The sequence below is a fragment of the Topomyia yanbarensis genome, chromosome 2 (genome assembly GCF_030247195.1).
Source record: "Topomyia yanbarensis strain Yona2022 chromosome 2, ASM3024719v1, whole genome shotgun sequence".
Taxonomy (NCBI): Eukaryota; Metazoa; Arthropoda; class Insecta; order Diptera; family Culicidae; genus Topomyia; species Topomyia yanbarensis.
The window spans coordinates 29677539-29697564 of NC_080671.1; the positions used below are offsets into that span (position 1 = coordinate 29677539).

Sequence of the window (20026 nt, forward strand, 5' to 3'; positions counted from 1 at the left end):
GGTGACAGGCGAGAAGGCAGCCAGCAGCGCAGAGGGAATAACTCCGCAAACTTTTATACATTACGTGCCGAGCATGATTTTCGAAAAGAGGACAGTCTCCAAGGCGGGAGATAATCTAACTTGTTCTGCGACGATGTAGGAACTTTTTAGCAAAATGAGGATAATGATTGCCAATAATGAAGGAGCTTTATTCCGTATGCGAGAAAGTTATGAACGCGCCGGACAGTGTAAGTTGCGGATGCTTTGAATAACAATGCGTGTTGAGTGGAAGTTTGGCTAATGTATCCTGGTAAATGACAGGCTTAGAAAATTGGTAATGCTTGTAAGTTTGTGGAACCAGTAAGTTCCAGTTCGATTGGCCGATTTTGAGAACTGATTGTTGGATTTGTATACCAGAGATGAGTACTTACACTCTTAGAAAAAATCGTGTAAATTTAAATCTACTAGGATGCACATAAAGGGAGCGAACCGATTGACATACATTTACGTCTGTCCTAAAATTTACATAACAATAATACTTTACATGAGATCATGTAAAAGTAAGAAAATGACACAAATTTATGCTTCGAGATATTGTCATGTCAGACAGACGTAAATTTATGTCAATCGGTTCGCTCCCTTTATGTGCATCCTAGTAGATTTAAATTTACACGATTTTTTCTAAGAGTACAGGATGCACAGCTCCAGAGAAGTTTGAAATGAGACTAAATTCGGTTAGCTTGATACTGCCGCCTAAGTCAAAGAGCATGTAAATTTACGCTTTACAAATCACAGAATTCAGTTTCATGCAGTACGTTTTACAAGTTTACTCACTTAAGTTTAGAATCACGAAGTATTCTCCAGACTATGGTGTAAAAGTGGGTCATGAAACATAATTCTCAGAGTAGTGTTATGTATTAATAAATTCTGTTTCATGGGGATTCAAGATACACGAAAAGAAACATAAAATTAAGTAATTTTTTCGTTTCAGTCACAAAATATTTATGTTAAATAAGATTTACGTCACATGTAAAATTCATTATTTTTACAAACAAAACGCACTGTTTCTGTGTTTATATAAATCTGCCGGAGAATGAGCTTTGGTGCTTACCGCCTTGTTGATGCTCTTCAAAAACATTACAAAATAAATCTATCCTACATTGTTGTCGACTTTCTTGGTAATGGGGTGGATATTTTGAGGAGGGTGCTATGAAGAAATTTTCTATTTTTTGTTAATTTTTGTGCTCATTATTTCCTTACTGTATGTCTGGATGTCGTTCCTCTCTTCTCAGTATGTTGCACTATTTCTATGCCAACGTCCAGTAACTTAGTAACTAGTGCTAATTTGGGCACTAGTTTAGATGCACCATCTAAGTAAACTCCCAGTTGGTTCAAGTTACTGACGAGATGAATTCGATACACAAAAATTAAACTTAATTTAAGTTAGGTCTTGTGTCCTTAACGCGCGAATTAGTTTAATCCAATTTTCGTTTTTGGGAGTTAATGTTGCATGGTTTTCGTGGATTTGCATCAGTTCCAAAAATCTGTTTTGATAAGTTCTCGTGACCTAATTCACGAATCTCGGATATTATTGGTATAGTGGTCACGATTCATCATTCGCGTTAGTGGTATAGTTGACAAAATCATAAAATACGCTTTTACTTTCACGGTATAGTTAAAAAGTATGCAATTTCGTGTCACGTGAACAATTTCACAGAACTCAAAATTTTATTCATGTACGTTTCATTTCATTGTGATTCATGATTCACAATGATCCACAAAATCATAAAATATTTATGGATTTGTGAACTGGTTTCATTCACGATCTATCTTGCGCGCTTGTGAAATTCAGGAGATACTCCGTCATTTCCACTGTCAATAAACTATGCACATGGTCTTGAGATCTTTATGGGGTTTTCAAAAAAATCGGAATATTGTTCATGAATTCAGTTTGCATTTTGGGTCATGAAATATAACATGGATGTGTCCAGTTGCTAACGAGCAGTCATAGATAGGAGCGGCAGATATAAAATAAACTACCCAACCCAAGCAACATATTTTGTAGTAAAATAATATTAACAACTAATAATGAAACCAAATCACATGCAATAATCAAGCCGAGGTGAACATGATCTCAACTGTTTCATCACCAAAAAAGCCCAAGGCGGAGTCTATTTGTAACTTGTCATGAAAACGTACGCTGTATTGAAAATCAATTTTGCCACCTAGTTTCAAATCGAGTTCAATTATGTTTGAAAAATTTTCCGCGCTGAAATAATGCGATGTGATTTTGGCAAGATAATTTGGAATATTTGAAAGCAAACATTTTGCTCTTGTATACTTAAATTTCACCGGCGCATCTAGATTTACTGTGAATTTTTAAATTTTACGTTTATATTTTCAATGCGCCCTCACATAAAATCAGGAATGGATGAAAATATAACAATAAGATATAGCGCTCCAGACAAATGACGCAGCTTTCGATTGCGCCTACCAATATGCAATTCGAGTATAGTGCTAAAATTTATGAAAGCATCCTGGCGGCCTTCTCGTTGTGGCTTATTCGTTGACAGAAGAAAGACAACGAATACAAATGCATCGATAACGCCATCTCGTTGTTGCAAATTTGTTTTGTTAAAGTATCGACAAGTATTTTCCAAGTTTGCAAGTATTATGTTCTTTATATGATACTAATTGCAAACAAACGCTGACAGCTGCTTTCCACTATAATGTTGAGTTACTTTCAACTAACAGTTATCAAACATAATAGGCTCCACCTACTGACTATCGCTTAGAGTCAGTGTTGTTAAAAGGAAAATAATTCTTTTAGTCAACAAAACTACTTTTTACGGTTCGATTAGCAGCAACAAACTTGTTTGTGGTCTATTAGCAACAATCCATGGTCTGAAAAAATGCTTTGATACTTTCCTACAACTGATATTCAACCAAATAGATTAAAACTTTTCTTTGACTTGTTACATATGTTGCTTGGGAAGTAACCGTTAAGCATTATAACGTAGCCTAATATCTGCTTAAGATCCACATATAAAGCTGTCTTAAAGAGCCGTGAAGCCCTAAATACTGATATAATGCTGATATTATGCCAGAAAAGGCGAAATATAGTGCTATTACTGCGCAGAGATTGACAGCTCGTTTCTGCAGTACTAATACTATTATATAGCACCAGTGCACAAATGTCAATTTTGAAAGCCTTATATTGGCAATACTAATGCTATTAAAAAGCTTTAGTTGGCTGTCATTGTCCGCCATGGTTTTGAAACCATTTCTTATGTTTCCTTTCGGTATGATAAGCAAAAAGAAAAAAAAAATAAAACAAGATGTTCTGTTTAAAACCGTAATTGTCTCTCTTCTAATGCATTGTAGTGAATATCCTTAACGCAAATACAACACATTTCTGAACCATTCTTGTTATACAATAAACGCGTCTTCAAACTTCTAGTCTTCGTTGAACGTTAATTAATACCCAATAATTTATAATGTGTATGCTAAATCATCTATTTTTATAAAATTTAATTGTGTTTTTGAATATCAAATTTGAACAAAATGCGAACCTAAATATGAACAATACATATTATTAAATTTCTCTTATAAATCACCAACTCTTGTTTCTGATTGAGAACAAATGACCACGAGAAGTGTAAAAGATGTGACTCAGTGCGAAAAAATGGAAGAAATTGGCGAAACAATTGCGAAAATTCTGCTGGTAGTTCAAGGTATGAAATTTCATACGCTGGGCTGAACCGATATCTTTTTTTCTAAGGCGAAATTATTTCCTCTTTAGGACCTGGAGGGAATTTACAACATTCTCGCCGATTTTAACGTTGAATCTGTGCATTCAAAGGTATCAAATTCTTAATACGTTGCAAATTATGCTTGCTTCTAACCAGAATATGTTTTTATGTAAATTCTTGTAAGTAAATGTTCTTTGTCTTAAAATAATCACAAAGTTTAAGGAAAAGATAGTTTGATCCAACGAACCTATCATGAGACGAAACGGTACGAGAGAGGGGGGAAGTGTTAAAATCATTCAAAAAAGCTGATAAATGAATGATCTCGCAAGGTTGAATATATTATTCGATGTCCTGCTAAATAGAAGAGTATTACACGAATTTTCTCTGTAATGATTTTTTGATACCCTATCAGCCCAGCGTATGAAATTTCATACGTTGGTTTTTTCCGCAACAAAACGTTCCGAAGTGATTATTTTATTTTTCCCATACTTATTTGGGCATAATATGACGCTTCACGAAGTATTGTATAAATAACCAAAAGTTTTAACATATCTGAGTTATAATGGGTTAATGGGTTTTCTTTCTCACATAATATGAATGTTTTACGAAAATTACCTTTAGTCAGTCTCGAACTGAGGTACCTTGCCTCGTCCTTCACGGTAAGTGCGCTGCGTTTGCTCACTAGACTATATTGCACATGTTCGATTGAAATGAAATATGCCGAATATAATCTTCAAGAAGAGTTGCATAACAAATAAACCCACAGCATTACAATAGAATTGTATCGGTTTTTTATTTGCTCTATAATGGCACTAAATGCACTTGTAAAGCTTACATGCTTTAAAGATCCTTGAAGCATGTACGCGTTATATCAGCTTTATATAAGTATATAGAGCAAGCGATAATGCTATATATCGGCTGTGCAGTTATGCATTATTGATGCTAATATAGACCTTCATTGCTTTGTTAATGCTTAGTTCAAATATATAGCCAATATAGTGCAATGGCTTAACGCTTATGGTTACTTGGGTATTCATTTGTCAAGATTCAGTGTGATGTCCGGAAAAAATTGAAGCGGCGCTGAGCGCCAAAAATACATGGTAGAGTCACAAATGGAGTTTGTGAAATAGTTCAGAAAACCGTAAGATATCGCTGAACGGTTACATTTGCATTATCCAGTAAGTTTATGTATTTCTAAAGTGGCTTGAAGTTTGTATGGAATAACTCAAAATATATGTAAAAATCCGACGGTTTCATGTTTTCGTCACTAGGTGGCGTAGTAAGTGTCGAAGTACCGCCAGATACGATATTCTTATAAAAAATAGTACGCCCAGCAATTCAAAATGATCTGAGTCGACCTAAAAAGGGTTTGATATAGTAATGTACATTTAAGGGGAGGCTATCATATAAATACTTAAAATCATACTGAATCTTTGCGCGAGGTGTAAAAAAGTTTCCATATTAAAGGCTTGAACTTTTATTAATTTGAAAAAAATTCGTTAAAATACATACATTCATTTCTGGCTAATAAAAACAATATTTTATGATTTCTAGCTAAAAATAGTAAAAATAAATGCTTTTCAACCTTTTTAGGTCCACATTGAAGAGCTTGAAATTTTCTTATTAATATCATGAATATGGATCAAACCGTTCTCTTGGAATCTAGGACACCAACTGAATAAACATGTCAACTTTTCGATATTTTAACGGAAAAAATGAACCAATTTTTAATAAAATCTTAAAAATAAAGAAATCGTTTAGGCCTTTAACATGGAAACATTTTTTTTTAACTAGGGGCAAAGATTCATTATTGTTTTTACCGTTTGTATGATAATCCCCCGTTAAGTACAAGAAGGGATTTAAAGTACAAGACGTAGAGTAACCAACCAAATTGGGACCCCAACCTATTCTGGACTCTTTTCATACATTTGCCTCCTTTACTGTGAATTCCTCTCAATTCGATTGGTTTGATGAAGTTTCAAGTAAAGCCGGTGGTCCCCGGTCCATGAGTTGATGGATCGATATCTAGTTCAGATAGTGGAGTCAGCCAGGGGTGGCCGCACAAGCTCAAGCTCAATATGTTTGTATGCAATCAGCAATGGTATGGCAATCAAAGTAGCTTGTCGACTGTACCATTTGAATATTTTATGATGCAAGATGAAAATTCCTATTTCAGGTGAATAAACGCTACGAACATCAGCCAAGACCTGGAGCTGCTCTGGTACTAAACCAAGCGGAAGAACTTGTTGAAGAAGTGAAAAAAAATGATTCAAAAAACTGTTACTAAATAATCGATTCATCAATCGTTTGACCTTGCACCTCGAAGAGCGAAGAGCATTCGAATAAAATCGATTTAAGATAGAAAAGCCAAGTACGCGTAATGCTAGCTACATAGATGTTTTTGTTCTAGACTCTCAAGACGAGTTTCAAACTTCAATATAAACAGCAACTGAGGATGTTGATGCGTGCAGTATTTTACAAAATTAAAAAAAAAATTATCAGGATAGAATATTTTCCTATATTTAAAATAACAGAGTAACAATTAAACTTCTACTTAATCTTCAAAATGTACCATTTTCGATAACATGTCTTTGCAATATCTGAATTGCGTATGATATTCTTCCATGCATACTTTATTTGAAAACTGTCATAACTAAGTTAATTTTAATCTCATTTAATATACTGCAATAAGAAGGATTCAGTATCTCGGTTTAGAATAGAAGTCCAAAATGAGAAAATTTCGGTTTGTAAAGCAATACCACCTTTAAGTTTATGCCAATTGATGAACAGTTTCCCTTCAAGGATATTAGTTTTTGAACAGACCCAGTAATTGATAAGGGACACCAGCCTATAAGTTCTGCAAAATACGGAAAAACGTCTCATCTCTCTGCTAGGTACATTGAATCAAGGTTTTTTTACATTAAATGGAAAGACAAGAAAAATTCCTTGTGCGATAAACCAACCAATCTCGAACCCTTTGCCCTTTGTGTCTTAGTTTACGCCCAAGAAGGAATTTTTCTTGTCTTTCCAATTAATGTGAAAACCCTGATTCAATGTACCTAGCAGAGAGATGAGACGTTTTTCCGTATTTTGCTGAACTTATTGGCTGGTGTCCCTTATCAATTACTGTTCATGAATCTTCAGCAATATCTTGTTCGAGCTCGTGCTACTGTTAACAAAACCATAAAGATGGCGATGATCACTTACGCTTCCATTACCCTGTTCATATTGTCACTGTACTTTGTGTAAAAATTTCGACGGTAAACTCATGAATAAAATTTAAAGTAATATTTGTAAAAAATACGAAATGTGGCAAAGCTCCCAAAATCATGAACATGAACCACAATACTGCATTCTAAAAATCCGAGAGGGAGCTCACTAATAAGATGACGCGATAACACGAACAGAAATTGTGAAATTCATGACTATTCATGAAATGCACAAATATCACGATAACGTACATAGAAATCGTAACTGATCTACTGAAATCGTTCCATTCCCTTTTAGTCGATACAGTTAATACAAATCAGTGTATCACCAAACTATGACCTATAATCATAAAAAAACTTATTCAGGATACATGATCATGATTTTCATGAATGGTTCATTTTACAAAATCATTTTTTTTTCATGAATTTGATTGATTTTTACCTGTAATGTGTAGAGTACAATTTTTCTTCTCAATAGTTACGTTTGTGGTACATATGATATGTTACAGAATCATTAAAGCATCCAGGCCAACTGTGTAGCGTGCAAAATCAAGATGACTCAAAATTATACGGTATTCAAATTATTCATTTAATGAAGAATTTCAACGAATTATTTTGAACATTGAATACGGAAGAAACTTTGACAACCTTACCGACCAGTGTTTCAAATAAACCACACATTTCAAACCAAGCAGCCTGTTTCCAAAGGAGCGGTGGAAACCAATCATTGTTATGTACGTTTCTGGGAGTGAGTAAAAAAATCAAAGCAATCCAAGTTGGTTTTAACTCTTAGGTTTTCACTCCTGGTTTTGGCTCCTCTTGTCCACTTTCCATACCTTTTGGTTACTTGGGTAACATTTACTTTAATCTAATTCAACTCTGTGTGGTGTAAGTTGGTCACCCTGTAAATAAAGATGTAAGTTGTCGTCGGACACGACGCTGTATAGGATTTCATTTGAAAATTTACATGAAAAAACGCATTTGGTCGTGTTTTCATCGCTGGGTGTCATTGTATACACCAGATTGTCACGTCCAGGGGGAGTCTATTGTTTGCAAATTTCAGTTTTTTGATTTGCGTCAATTTTTAATTTTTTTTCATAAAATTTGAAGGGGGTACCTTCTAACCCCATCCTCCTCTGACTACGTACCTGTGTGAACGTTTGTCTTATTTCTCTGATGCTTTTGTAAAAAAATAACTGACTAAAAATCACTCAATTGCAATGGATGCGATCCGCCAGTGCGTAAGTGGTGCGTAATATGCATACCAACTTTTCATAACCCCAATTGTGCTTCTGATGAGGACTTAAGTTAAAAGTGCCTTTCGATAGTTGTTGAAACAAATGAATTTAATTTTCTCTTTGAATGTTGGTGATTTTTATTCATATTCTGCCATTTTTATTACATTTCCGTAGGGTACCGACAACCGTCCAAATTTTTCTACATAGGAATAAATGATCATTTCACTAAATTGTCAGTAATATTTTTCATATTAGCGGAATAAATTAAATTTCTTCATCAGTTATTAGCTAACGCCTCTAGCTTTCCATTGGTATGCTTATGTCCCTATATTATGCAATTGGAGAAATGTTATGAGCCAAAAACAAATTTTAGTTCGAGACATGATGTCTTCAGTAAAGTTTTCGAGAGTGCTATTTCAAATAACTTTCTTGAAGACACCAATGCTCCGTGCGTTTAGGGTACCGTAATAAGTTTTTCTGACATTACTGTCGAAGGAACCAGTTTTTTAAATCTTAAAATAAAAAGTTATTTTGAAGAAAAATTTATTTAAGAAAATTTCATCAATATCGTTTTAAACAGCAGTCCTAACATTTTTCTAGGTACGTGTTGTCTCTTACTTTTTTTACCCTTCTAAGAGAATTGATTACAAAAATTATTGTATAAGAATACGCGATGTTTTATGTTGAAAAAGTTCTTTGAAACTTTTAAACCTTCAAAGCTGACGGTTTCGGAATTATTCCATTTTAACCGCGGTAAAAGTTTTTGAACATTTATTCAACTTTGTAAGTGCATATTCTTAAAATTTCAAAACATATTATAAAAGAATGTTAAATATAGCGCTTTGAAACCTATTATTTATTGATGCTTCTTGTTTGTACACTATTCTAACAAAGTTACAGCAGATTCTAGCATTTTCGAAAAATCAGCGATTTTCATCAAAAACCCCACCAAATCCAATTTCTGGCTACGCCACTGACAAGAAATATTATTATCAATCGCTGCATGAGCATTGCCACAACAGTCGTCTCACTGGTGATGACTATATCGAAGAGGCAGTGCGTGCGAATGTCTGCCTTTTTGCCTTTCTCATATAGAAAGGTTATGCAATCACTCTGAAAAACGTCAACCTAATCCCGGCCAAATTTTTTTTTCGACTCGCATAAGGTTTCTGGATTTTAACAGGGGCGTAGTTGATGGTTTACGGAGAGGGGTTACACCCCTTCTCTACTGTTCACTCCCCTCCTTTAAAAATCTCCTTAAATCACCCCTCAGACCACCACCTCATACCCCTCACTTTCAGCCCCATCATCTTTAATCCACCACTATATTACAAAGCATACCAATTTAAGCTGGGGAGTCGTTCGTTCGTGGGACTTTCGCCCTCCTCACATACCCATCCCCGCATGACAAAATGAGTTAGCAAGCTGATAACATTGATCTAATGCTGATTAGGCTAATGGAGTATGATATTTTTTTGTTTCAAGTGTTTCACCGTCGACACGTAGCTCATCAAGTTCGTGGCTGGCATGCCATTGTGTATAAGTGCAAAGTGTACTAAGAATGTAATGGACATTTCCACAATTATGTTGAACATAAAAAGCCTCCGTGCCCTAGTTTAGAGAAATGAGAAAGGCACAATTGCACCGCTAGGTGGATTAAAACAGGTTTTCTATTTGATTATATTGTTTTGTTTGCATTATATTTCTAATTTAGTATATTGGGTGTTCAGCCACAAGTGGTGACTTTTCATCTCTATTGTTTACATGATTCAGTTAATTATTTTTAAGTGATAACAAGTAGTAGTATATTTTAAACCTACTTGTCTTCTGAATAAGGAGCTAAACAAATCTTATAAACTAACTTATGAACTATAAAGAGAGCTAATCGTTGCAATTGAAGATTGCAACGATTTTTGTCGGAAGTTGCTTATAATACTGTTCGTCATAATTTCTAATGTTTCTATGTTTGCGAGTCTGTGCAACTCATTTGTGCTAAACCAGGGAGGTCGCTTCAAAATCATTTTCAGAATTTTATTCTGAATCCTTTGAAGCGTTTTTTTCCTAGTAGCACAACAACTTGCCCAGATTGGCACTGCATATAGCATTGCCGGTCTAAATATTTGTTTATGTATTAATAGTTTGTTCTTTAGGCAGAGCCTAGAATTCCTATTTATAAGAGGGTATAAACATTTTATATACTTATTGCATTTTGTTTCGATTCCTTCAATGTGATCCTTAAAAATGAGTTTTTTATCGTAAATCAAACCCAAGTATTTAACTTGATCTGACCACGTTAAGTTCAAACCATTAAATTTAATAATATGGTTATTATTTGGTTTAAGAGAAGAAGCTCTTGGCTTATGCGGAAACACAATCAATTGTGTTTTTGCCGCATTAGTGGAAATTTTCCATTTTTTCAGGTAATCATTGAAAATATTCAAGCTTCGTTGCAGTCGACTGCAGATAATACGAAGACTCCTACCAGTGGATGAGACGCTAGTATAGTGACTTACAGCCTGTAGGTAGATTTGGAAGATCAGAGGTAAAAATATTGTATAGGATTGGTGCGACGCTTGATCCTTGAGGGACGCCTGCTTTAACGGGTAGCTTATTAGATTTACAATTCTGATAAGAAACCTGTAGGGTACGGTTAGTAAGATAATTTTTAATTAACCTTCTTATGTAAATTGGAAAATTGAAATCCCACATTTTGGCAATTAATCCTTTGTGCCAAACACTGTCGAAAGCTTTTTCGATATCTTGAAGAGCAACTCCAGTGGAATAGCCCTCTGAGATATTTGTCTTTATCGTGTTAGTTACACTCACAAGTTGATGAGTAGTTGAATGTCCAATACGAAATCCAAACTGCTCAGGAAGAAAAGTAGAATTCTCATTGATATGTGTCATCATTCTAGTTAGGATGATTTTTTCAAATAATTAACTAATAGAAGAGAGTAAACTAATTGGTCGATAGCTAGATGCTTCTGCTGGGATTTTATCTGGCTTCAAAATAAGAATATCCTTGGCATTTTTCCATCTTTCAGGGAAGTATGCTAATTCAAAATATTTGTTGAATATTTTGACCAAGTATCTCATGGTGATTTCGGGAAGGTTTTTAAAAAGAATGTTAAAAAATCCATCATAACCTGGTGCTTTCATATTTTTTAACATTTTCATGATGGATTTGATCTCATCATAGTTTGTTTCAACAATATTGTCTAGAGACAATACTTGATTTGAAACGTTTTCATATTTTTGTAAGACTTCGGTTTCAATATGACTCACAACGTTGAGATTAAAATTATGGACGCTTTCAAACTGCTGAGCAAGTTTTTAAGCTTTTTCTTCGTTTGTAAGAAGTATGTGATCACCTTCCTTCAAAGCTGGAATTGGTTTCTGAGGTTTCTTAAGAACCTTAGAAAGTTTCCAGAAAGGTTTAGAATTTGGCTTGATTTGTTCAACCTCTTTCGCGAAATTTTCATTTCTTAAGAGTGTCAATCTATGCTTAATTTCTTTTTGTAGATCCTGATAGATACATTTCATAGCAGGATCACGAGAACGTTGATATTGACGTCTTCGAACATTCTTCAAGTGAATCAGAAGTTGAAGATCGTCGTCAATAATAGGAGTATTAAATTTTTTTCTGTGTTGTTGGTACTGATCTGTCAAAACCAAATCAATTGTTGATGGATTCCTTACAGACGAATAGCACGTAGGACCATTCGGGAACAAAATTGAATAATAACCAGCAGAGCAATCATTAAAAAGTAGTTTACCGTTGGAATTGCTTTGAGCATTATTCCGGGCTCCGCGTTTAGCGTTAAAATCACCGATTATGAAGAATTTCGACCGATATCTTGTAAGTTTTTGTAAGTCTCCTTTCAAGAAATTAATTTGCTCGCCAGTGCACTGAAAAGGCAAATAGGCTGCCGAAATAAAAATGATACCAAGATCAGTTTCAACTTCGATACCCAAACTCTCGATCACCTTGGTGTCAAGAGACGGCGTAACGGAATGTTTGATCCTGCGATTAACCGCTATTGCGATTCCTCCGCCGAATCCAACAATTCGATCAAATCGATGAATAACAAAATTAGAGTTACTCTTCAATTTAATATTTGGTTTTAAAAAAGTTTCGGTCACAACGGCTATATGCACATTGTGTATCCTCAAGAAGTTGAAAAATTCGTCTTCGCGCGTTTTTAATGAACGAGCGAATTTAATAAATTTAAACGATTATTTAAAGTCATTGTTTAACTTTAATTTCATTATAATTTTGTTAGCAAATTCCCATCCCGCTTGAAAATCTTCAAACATGGAGGTAGAATTTAACATGGCAATCGTCATAGGTAACATAGAGTCCTGCAAGTATTTTAATTTTTCTTCCGTTACGCTACCTAGATCCATTGGACTAAAGGAAGCGTTGGGTGCAAACGAGTTTATAGGCGTGGTAACGATAGCCGTTATTTTGACTGTAGGATGGAGTGACGGATGTAGAAGAAGTTGTTAATCTATTTTGAATCGGATAAGCACGTTTGGATGAGTTTTCTAGAAGTGTACCTGAAGAAGTAGGTACATTTTTTATTTGTTGTTTTTGTTGTCTAGAACGAGAATTTATAATTTTTTCTCGAACCCCAGAAATTCGATTTATGATTTTCGCCACAATTAGCGCATTTGAAACTTTTTGTGGTTTTTTTTCACCGGACAAGTATCTTTCATGTGCGATTTATCACCACAGATCATACATTTGGAATCCAAATGACAATTTTTTGTGCCGTGCCCAAAGCCTTGCCATCTGCGACACTGGGTCAGATTTTGAATTCTGCCCCTATGTCGTCTATAATGTTCCCACTTTACTCGCACGTGAAACATAAAACATGCTTTTTCAAATACTTTCAAATTATTAACCTCATTACGGTTAAAATGAATTAAATAAAGCTCCTGGATAATTTCAAAGCATACTGGCGTGTTATCGCCGCTAGCCTTTCTCTTCATAAGAATAACTTGTGAAGGAGAAAAGCCAAGTAAATTTTTCAATTCGTTGGATATTTCATCCAAAATTTGACCTTGAGGTAGCCCTTTCAAGACAGCCTTGAATGGGCTACCTCATGAATCAATTCCTCCGCTGTAACTCGACATTCTCCTCTTCGGCCAATCTGAAAAGAGACTTTCACGTCCGGAAGGAACGCTCAGTTTGAAAGGCTTTGAAGTAGGAGATCATCACTGTTATAGGCGGATGTAATTTCGTTTTCTTCTCATTAGCATTATGCGCAATGCGAGGAAATTTAGAAATTTTATCAGCTTCACATTCGGATAAAACATCGAATGAGTTGCTGCAGTCAATTGAATTTTCGGGTGGAGAAGATACTTTTTTTTATTTCAATTATAGAGGTTTTAATCTTAAGGTCATTCGCCTCTTCGGGTTAGAAAAATCTCTTAGGAAAAATTTCTAACCCTATGTGCGGGGTCGGGACTCGAACCCAGGTGCGCTGCGTACAAGGCAATCGATTTACCAATACGCTACGCCCACTCCCCTGAGAAGATACTCTTTTCCGTTTAGCTTTAGTTTTTGGCACAAGGCCTTTCTGGAGGGACCCAGGTATGTTGGAAGAATTAAATATTTCTTTAAGCTGAATTGTTCTTGAAAAATGTTTTAGTCTAGAAACTCTAGACTGATTGTGTAAAAAAAGTAGGTTGCCTTGAGAAAAACTAATTGTCGAAAAAAATATAGGTAGTCTTGAGAAAGACTGTTGCTGTTGAAAAACTCTAGGTGAACCAGGAGCTATCAAGATTTGTGACCGGTACGAACGAAGGTTCAAGCCGGTATGAATGTCTGCCTTCCTTATGCCTATCACAAAGATTTGACGTAAAATCTAACGCTGTTGGTTTTTGAACAATTTGTTGCGTGTTGATTAAGGATTTCAACCGCCAATACTAGTTTTACTGAGGCAGTGAGCAACAGGGGAACTACACTGTTAATGTGTAGGCGCCGGATTCGCTAAATATCTTCGAATCCTAGGCAGTAGAGTGGAAGAAGTTCTTCACGGGTTTTAAAACTGTTATTTCACTTCCTTATTTTTCGATCTGTTGTCCACTGCCCTAGTAAACTGGTATTGAAAGCTTAACGTAAAACTCAAACATTCAAACAATCCTTAAAAGTCAAGATATATAAGCTCTTAAATCTCTCAGGTACATCAATTTGGAAATATTAGAAAGCCACCGCAATATGCTGGAGCAAAGTTCACAGGATATAAATATAAGCCACTATACTTCATTCCACATGCTGGCATGGGCTTAACTCCAACGGAAAACACTGGCTGAACTCTGTTTACGATACCTTCAATATCAACAAATTTTCAAACTTATTAAAGCCATTCCAAAGTAGCCTAGCAAAGTCCTCGGTGAAACCATATTTTTTACAGTACACGACATCCTTTACCGATGGAAAAAAAGTGCTCTTGTTGCTGCAACAGGTGCAGGTTAAAAATAGTGAAGTTCACTTCGCTCGTATTTAGTTGCAAGTTAAGGTGCGGAAAACTTCTTCCTATGTCGAACGTGTATTGCAAGTATCATCACGTCCATTGTGCCGGGGCTCTAGAAGCAATGAATGTAGCTTATCAAACACTGTACACTGTTTCTAGAGATTCTATGTTGGTTATTTCGAACCGTTGTTTGAAGAAGCACATCTGAACTAGATCCCCTTTAATGAACATCCCGTAAGCAGCATCTTTATAGCATGTTGTTTCAATTTACAAAGCAACTTCTAAACCCCGTATTCTCACTTTGCCTTATTAGTTTCCACCATCAGTGGGGACAGCAACGAACTTCCGGACCAATAATATTAACCTTGGCAAACATTCACTGTCTGCATTGTGATATGACTATCACTTTCATCTCATGCAATTTTCATTTGCAGCACTAGACTAAACTCCGACAAACTCCTTCCGCTTGCGGAAGCATTCGATTGTGCCAAAGAACAACAGTTGCAGTGCAGCAACAGCATCAGCCAGAGAAGTTTTCCACCCACTGAACCGAGAAGAGAATATTTTCTAGACTGCTGTCGGTTGCTGACGCTTCCAAGTGTGGCAGCAGTAGAGCTGCTGAACAATCAAATCTAAGGCAATTTTCTTCCCTCTGAAGAACGAAACGTACATATCCTCGAGCGACACTTCAGCGGTCGGGACTCTCCTTCAACTTGAAAGTGGTTCCGTTTGCGTGGTCGAATCTTGAAATGGGATTCAGTTTAGGTTTGCTTCGGGAAAAAAGACGAAAAGTAAACGTTTTCAACAGAATCTTTCCTATGCAAGAAGGGTATCAACGACATTCACCTCACGTTGATTGTGACGAAGGAACAATCGTTCCAATATTCATTACACTGTCGACGTTTCACTCTGATCTTCCCAAGGAACCATTTACCACATTTTCACTTTGTTATAATCCTGTTTGTAATCCAATTGATTCCCTTCGTGTAATCCTGTGTTTCCCTTGAACAGCAAACTAACAGAATCAATGCTCGTTAATCCGTTCGGTAATCCTTGTCTGATGAAAAGTTGTTTCGGCTGACCTTAAAATCCCTTTTCTCGCTGATGATGCTAACACAGGCACTACTCGGTTTTTTTGTTTCAAAGTAACACTGTTTCCCACTTTTTCACGCTTGGCCGTTTCGAGCTAATCTTCGCTACCGTGCACTAAATTCCACAACCCGAAACACGATGTGAATCACCTTGCTGATTCCATTCTATTTGCAGACTATAAAATTTCCACACGCCAAGCTATTTCCGTTTTATTCCCGTCCACCAATCAACACAGAGGCAAAAGATAAAACCCAGGTGGAATATAAAAAAACACCCACAAACACACTGGTAATCCTTGTTCATGAAGTCGTCGTCTCACAAACCGGCTCTTGGTCTTGGTATGAGTAATCCGTCTGCCGGAGCCGGGAGGTAATCCTTAAGGCAGTAGTTATGCTCCAGCTACACGTGTTTCGGTGCGAAAAATTGATGACGCTTCCCGCAAACCCCGCATCGAAATTCGTTTTCGATCACGGAACGCATCAAAAACCCTCGTTCGTCAAGCAGCGAAAGAAAAAAAAATATAAAGGATAACACAACTGACACAGGCGGGGACGAATTTTGCAGTTCGAACACGTACGCACCACGAGTCCTTAACCATCCGAACATTGGACCACGAGAGCGGCGCCGGAGGAGAGCCAAGAAAACGAACCAAAAAAAAAACAGCAATACAATGTTCCTCCTATTTACCACCCCCCTTTTGAATTAAGTCGTGCTCTCATACCCGTGAAACCGAACGAAACGTGCCACTTTCTTTTCACTTTGCTGAAGCGCGGAGCTACGCACACGGTAAACCTTCACTTTCCCGATGCCGAATCCTTACTGAAGTCCTTACCGGGTCGAGGAAGTTCGGTTAGCTTTCGACTCGAAACCGGCAACTGGCATACAAACTGACATCCCGAACCGCCTGAACGTGGCGGCATTGATTCATCGCGACCGTGAAGTCTGCGCAAACACACCCCCTTCCGCCGGGGTGGAAAAGTTCATTCCATTCCCTGTTCATTCGCGCTGCTCTCGTAGATCGTAGTAAGCGTAGTGAAATTCTTCCGGCGGGGTGCACCACCCGTAAAAGAAAGTTATTCATTCACAAAAGCGCTCGTATTTGTACGGTCGGTGTCAGCGTACTGAGTCATGCCATCGCAGGCGGCCGAGCAGATGTTTTGACGCTTGTCGCTGTTGTTGTTATTTTTTGCCCGGTGAGGCGCCGCCGGTCGTGAATATAGAGGGTGGTAGAATGTTGCGTGTGCAAGTTGTTGCACCCCCGCGTTTCGATTTGATGCCATTGCAGTGCCGATCGGGAAGGGTGATACGAATCAACACCCTCCTGCATGCCAAGTGTTATTTTTTTCACTGAATTTTGTTTTGATTAACGATGATTGCGCTTTTAAGGGGATTGATAAGGTGGATTGGAATCGTTTTTCGATGGAATTGGATAAGGAGTCAGTAAACACACTACTTTTAGAGTAGGGAGAAACTTATTTTAACTAAACGGATTCCAGTAGTACAACAATTCAACAATAAGATACATTTTTTCGGGAGTGTACGTACGAAATTACGTAGGCTAGTTGGCGGTGTTTTGAATTATCCTTTTTATCTCTCTTACTTAGTACAAACGTGTAAAATAAAATACGTAGAATTGCATATTGTTGGCTACCTTACATATTTTTTTTCAAAATATTTGAATAATCGTTTCCAGTTTTATTGACATAAATATAAGACGCGGAAAACCCGCCAACTTACCCCGACCCCGGAGCAAGTTGGCGGTATGTATGGGGTAAGTTGGCGGTGTAAGGAAAAGCAATCATATAGAAATAATATCGTACAAATTAGTAACCAAAACTCAATTTTTTCTTAGTCATTTTTGAAGCTGACGAAGCACGTTTGTTGATAAGTTCAGTTTCCTTTGCAACTCGCACTAACTTTTCAGCCTCTTTCTTCACCAGAGCATCTCGCTTTTCAAATGATTTTTGTTTCTCTTCTTTAAGCGCTAATTTTACCGGCGAATCGGTTAAAATCGCAGTTTGCCTACGCTTTCTGCCCTTTCTTTGCGAGGCCTCTGTCTTTCGAAGATTTGCTTTGGGCAAAGGTCTGACTTCTTCTGGCAGAGTAGACCGAAACGGCTCATTTCTGGACGTGTTTCTTTCCAGAGAAATCTCGTGGTTCTCGGGTGCTGAAGTTTCCACGATTGTTGGGTGCTCCTCTTCAGAGGTTGGTCGATCTGTTGACTATCCAGGTAAAAAGTCTGCCGGAGTAAAAACATGGCGATCGTAAGGCCAAATTCCTGCGACTCTGAATCCCGCTTTGATGTTAGATGGTGTGCAAGCAATGGGATATTCAGAGCACACAATACCCGGTATATCGTAAATAGACATTGTTTTTCCTGGATTACACGTCATCCAGGAGTCAGCAAAGGAATTGTAGTATTTTTTGAATGGCCCAAATACTGTGCGGTCCAATGGTTGCAGCTTATGGCTGCAATGTGGAGGAAAAGATAAAACTGTGACTTCACAAAAAAATCCAACACATCCAACGACAAATGTGAGCCATGGTTATCAAGTAAGAGTAGCACAGGTCGCTGCTTCAAAGGGCGAGCATGTTTAACGAAATGGTGGGCAAACTTGAGAAACCCATCTTCGTTCATCCATCCAGAAGGGTTGGCATCTCCTGCACTAACCGTGGGAGCATCGCGTATAAAATGGTTGTGAAATTTTACTCTTGGAAATATAAAAAAGGGAGGAATGGAGTTTCCACCCGCTGAAACTAAAGAACCACGTTCTGCTGATGTAATTCTTCCAACTTGCTTGAAGCCACGACGAGCGGCTACACGATTTGGATTTTGGACTGTAGTAGCTCCGGTCTCATCGACGTTCCAAATGTCGTTAGCTTCGAATGATTCTCGGGCAAGGACTATCTCCAAATTATCAAAAGACTTTCCAACGTTGACTGGATTAAAACTGCTTGTTCGAGCCAAAGAAGTTGCTTCAGGAGTTCGGATTGAAAGTGTCGGATGTCTTTTTAAAAAAGCGCTGAACCAGTCAGTTCCGGCCATGTTTTTTTCGATCCACGACACCGGCGTTTTGATTTCGGCACCTACTGCATATTCCAAGGCAAGTTTTCGTACTTCCTTTGGCGAAAGTCCGAAGTAAATATACGCTGTTTTGATGAGATACTCAAGCAATAGATTCTCTTGCTTAGGATTGAATACCTGAATTTGATATAATGAATGAACACTAATTAAAGTGAAATATAAGAAACTTAAAAATTAAAGTTTTCAATTATTTAAATTTTTCAAGTGCGCTATGTTTTATATATTTATTTTATACTGCAATCGTCAACATAACGATGGTTTTTATAGTCTTAGTTATTGTAAAATACTACAAAAGAATTTATTTAGTTCTACTTTATTCTATTCTTTTAGATAATAAAGGTTTAAAATTTAATGTCATTCACCTCATTTTTCAAGTTACTAATATCATTAATCCAATACGCTGGGGAGGAGTTTAAGGCAATCGACTCATAGGATTTTCGATTGTAAGTGCACCGGTGTAGTGGAGTGCACTGGTTTTGCACTTTCTAGCAGAAGTGCAGAAAACTGGGTATGTTCCATTGCCACTTCTGCTAGAAAGTGCAAAACCAATGCAATCCACTACATCGGTGCACTGCCATCGAAAACAGCATTCTGCGCTGTGCCTACCTCCATATATGTAATCTATTTTATTTATAATAATGAATCTTTGAAAATTCATTTATATTTTACTTTGAAATATTGATTTTTAATCTTATCTTTATAATCCACTTACTTGCCGTACGTTTGTGTAACCGATATTTAGATTAGCCTCTTTCTTCTGCAGAGATCGGAACACCGATTTCCTTTCTGGCCTTCGCACAATATCTCTCCAGCGTTCACAGAGGAATATCAAAATCTTTTGCTGCTTTTGGTATATGTTCATTTCTTAGTAATTTCGCGTTTTAAAGTATACAAAAAACTTTTCAGTAATCAGTAATCAAATTCACAAAAATTTATGAAATTTATAATTTTCAGCTGATATCCAATACGCAGCAAGATATGTACGTACCTGTCAACGCGAGTGTTCAAACAATATAGAACTCGCTTCTAAAATCTCTTTGCTGTGTTTTCCACGTGAACAAGTTCAAACATGTCTAACGTGAGTTGATAGAGCTGGTTCATCGAATAAAGAGCATATGCTGATGTTGAGTGCGAGCCGACTCTTCGGTTTGGTTAGTATGGGCAGGAGAGAGAAGACCATGATAATTTG

The 20026-nt window shown here is 36.9% G+C and overlaps 1 protein-coding gene across 1 annotated transcript in view; it reads right to left on the reverse strand.

The window, feature by feature from the left end:
- Positions 1 to 19699, reverse strand: part of LOC131679378 (uncharacterized) — a 60289-nt gene extending 40590 nt beyond the window's left edge. Inside the window, exons 1-3 of the mRNA XM_058960091.1 lie at positions 19550 to 19699; positions 18272 to 18954; positions 18100 to 18221 (exon numbers count right to left, since the gene is read on the reverse strand). Of these exons, the coding sequence (XP_058816074.1) occupies positions 18100 to 18221; positions 18272 to 18954; positions 19550 to 19699 (955 nt within the window). The remainder of the gene's footprint in view (positions 1 to 18099; positions 18222 to 18271; positions 18955 to 19549) is intronic.
- Between the last annotated feature and the right edge of the window lie 327 nt (positions 19700 to 20026).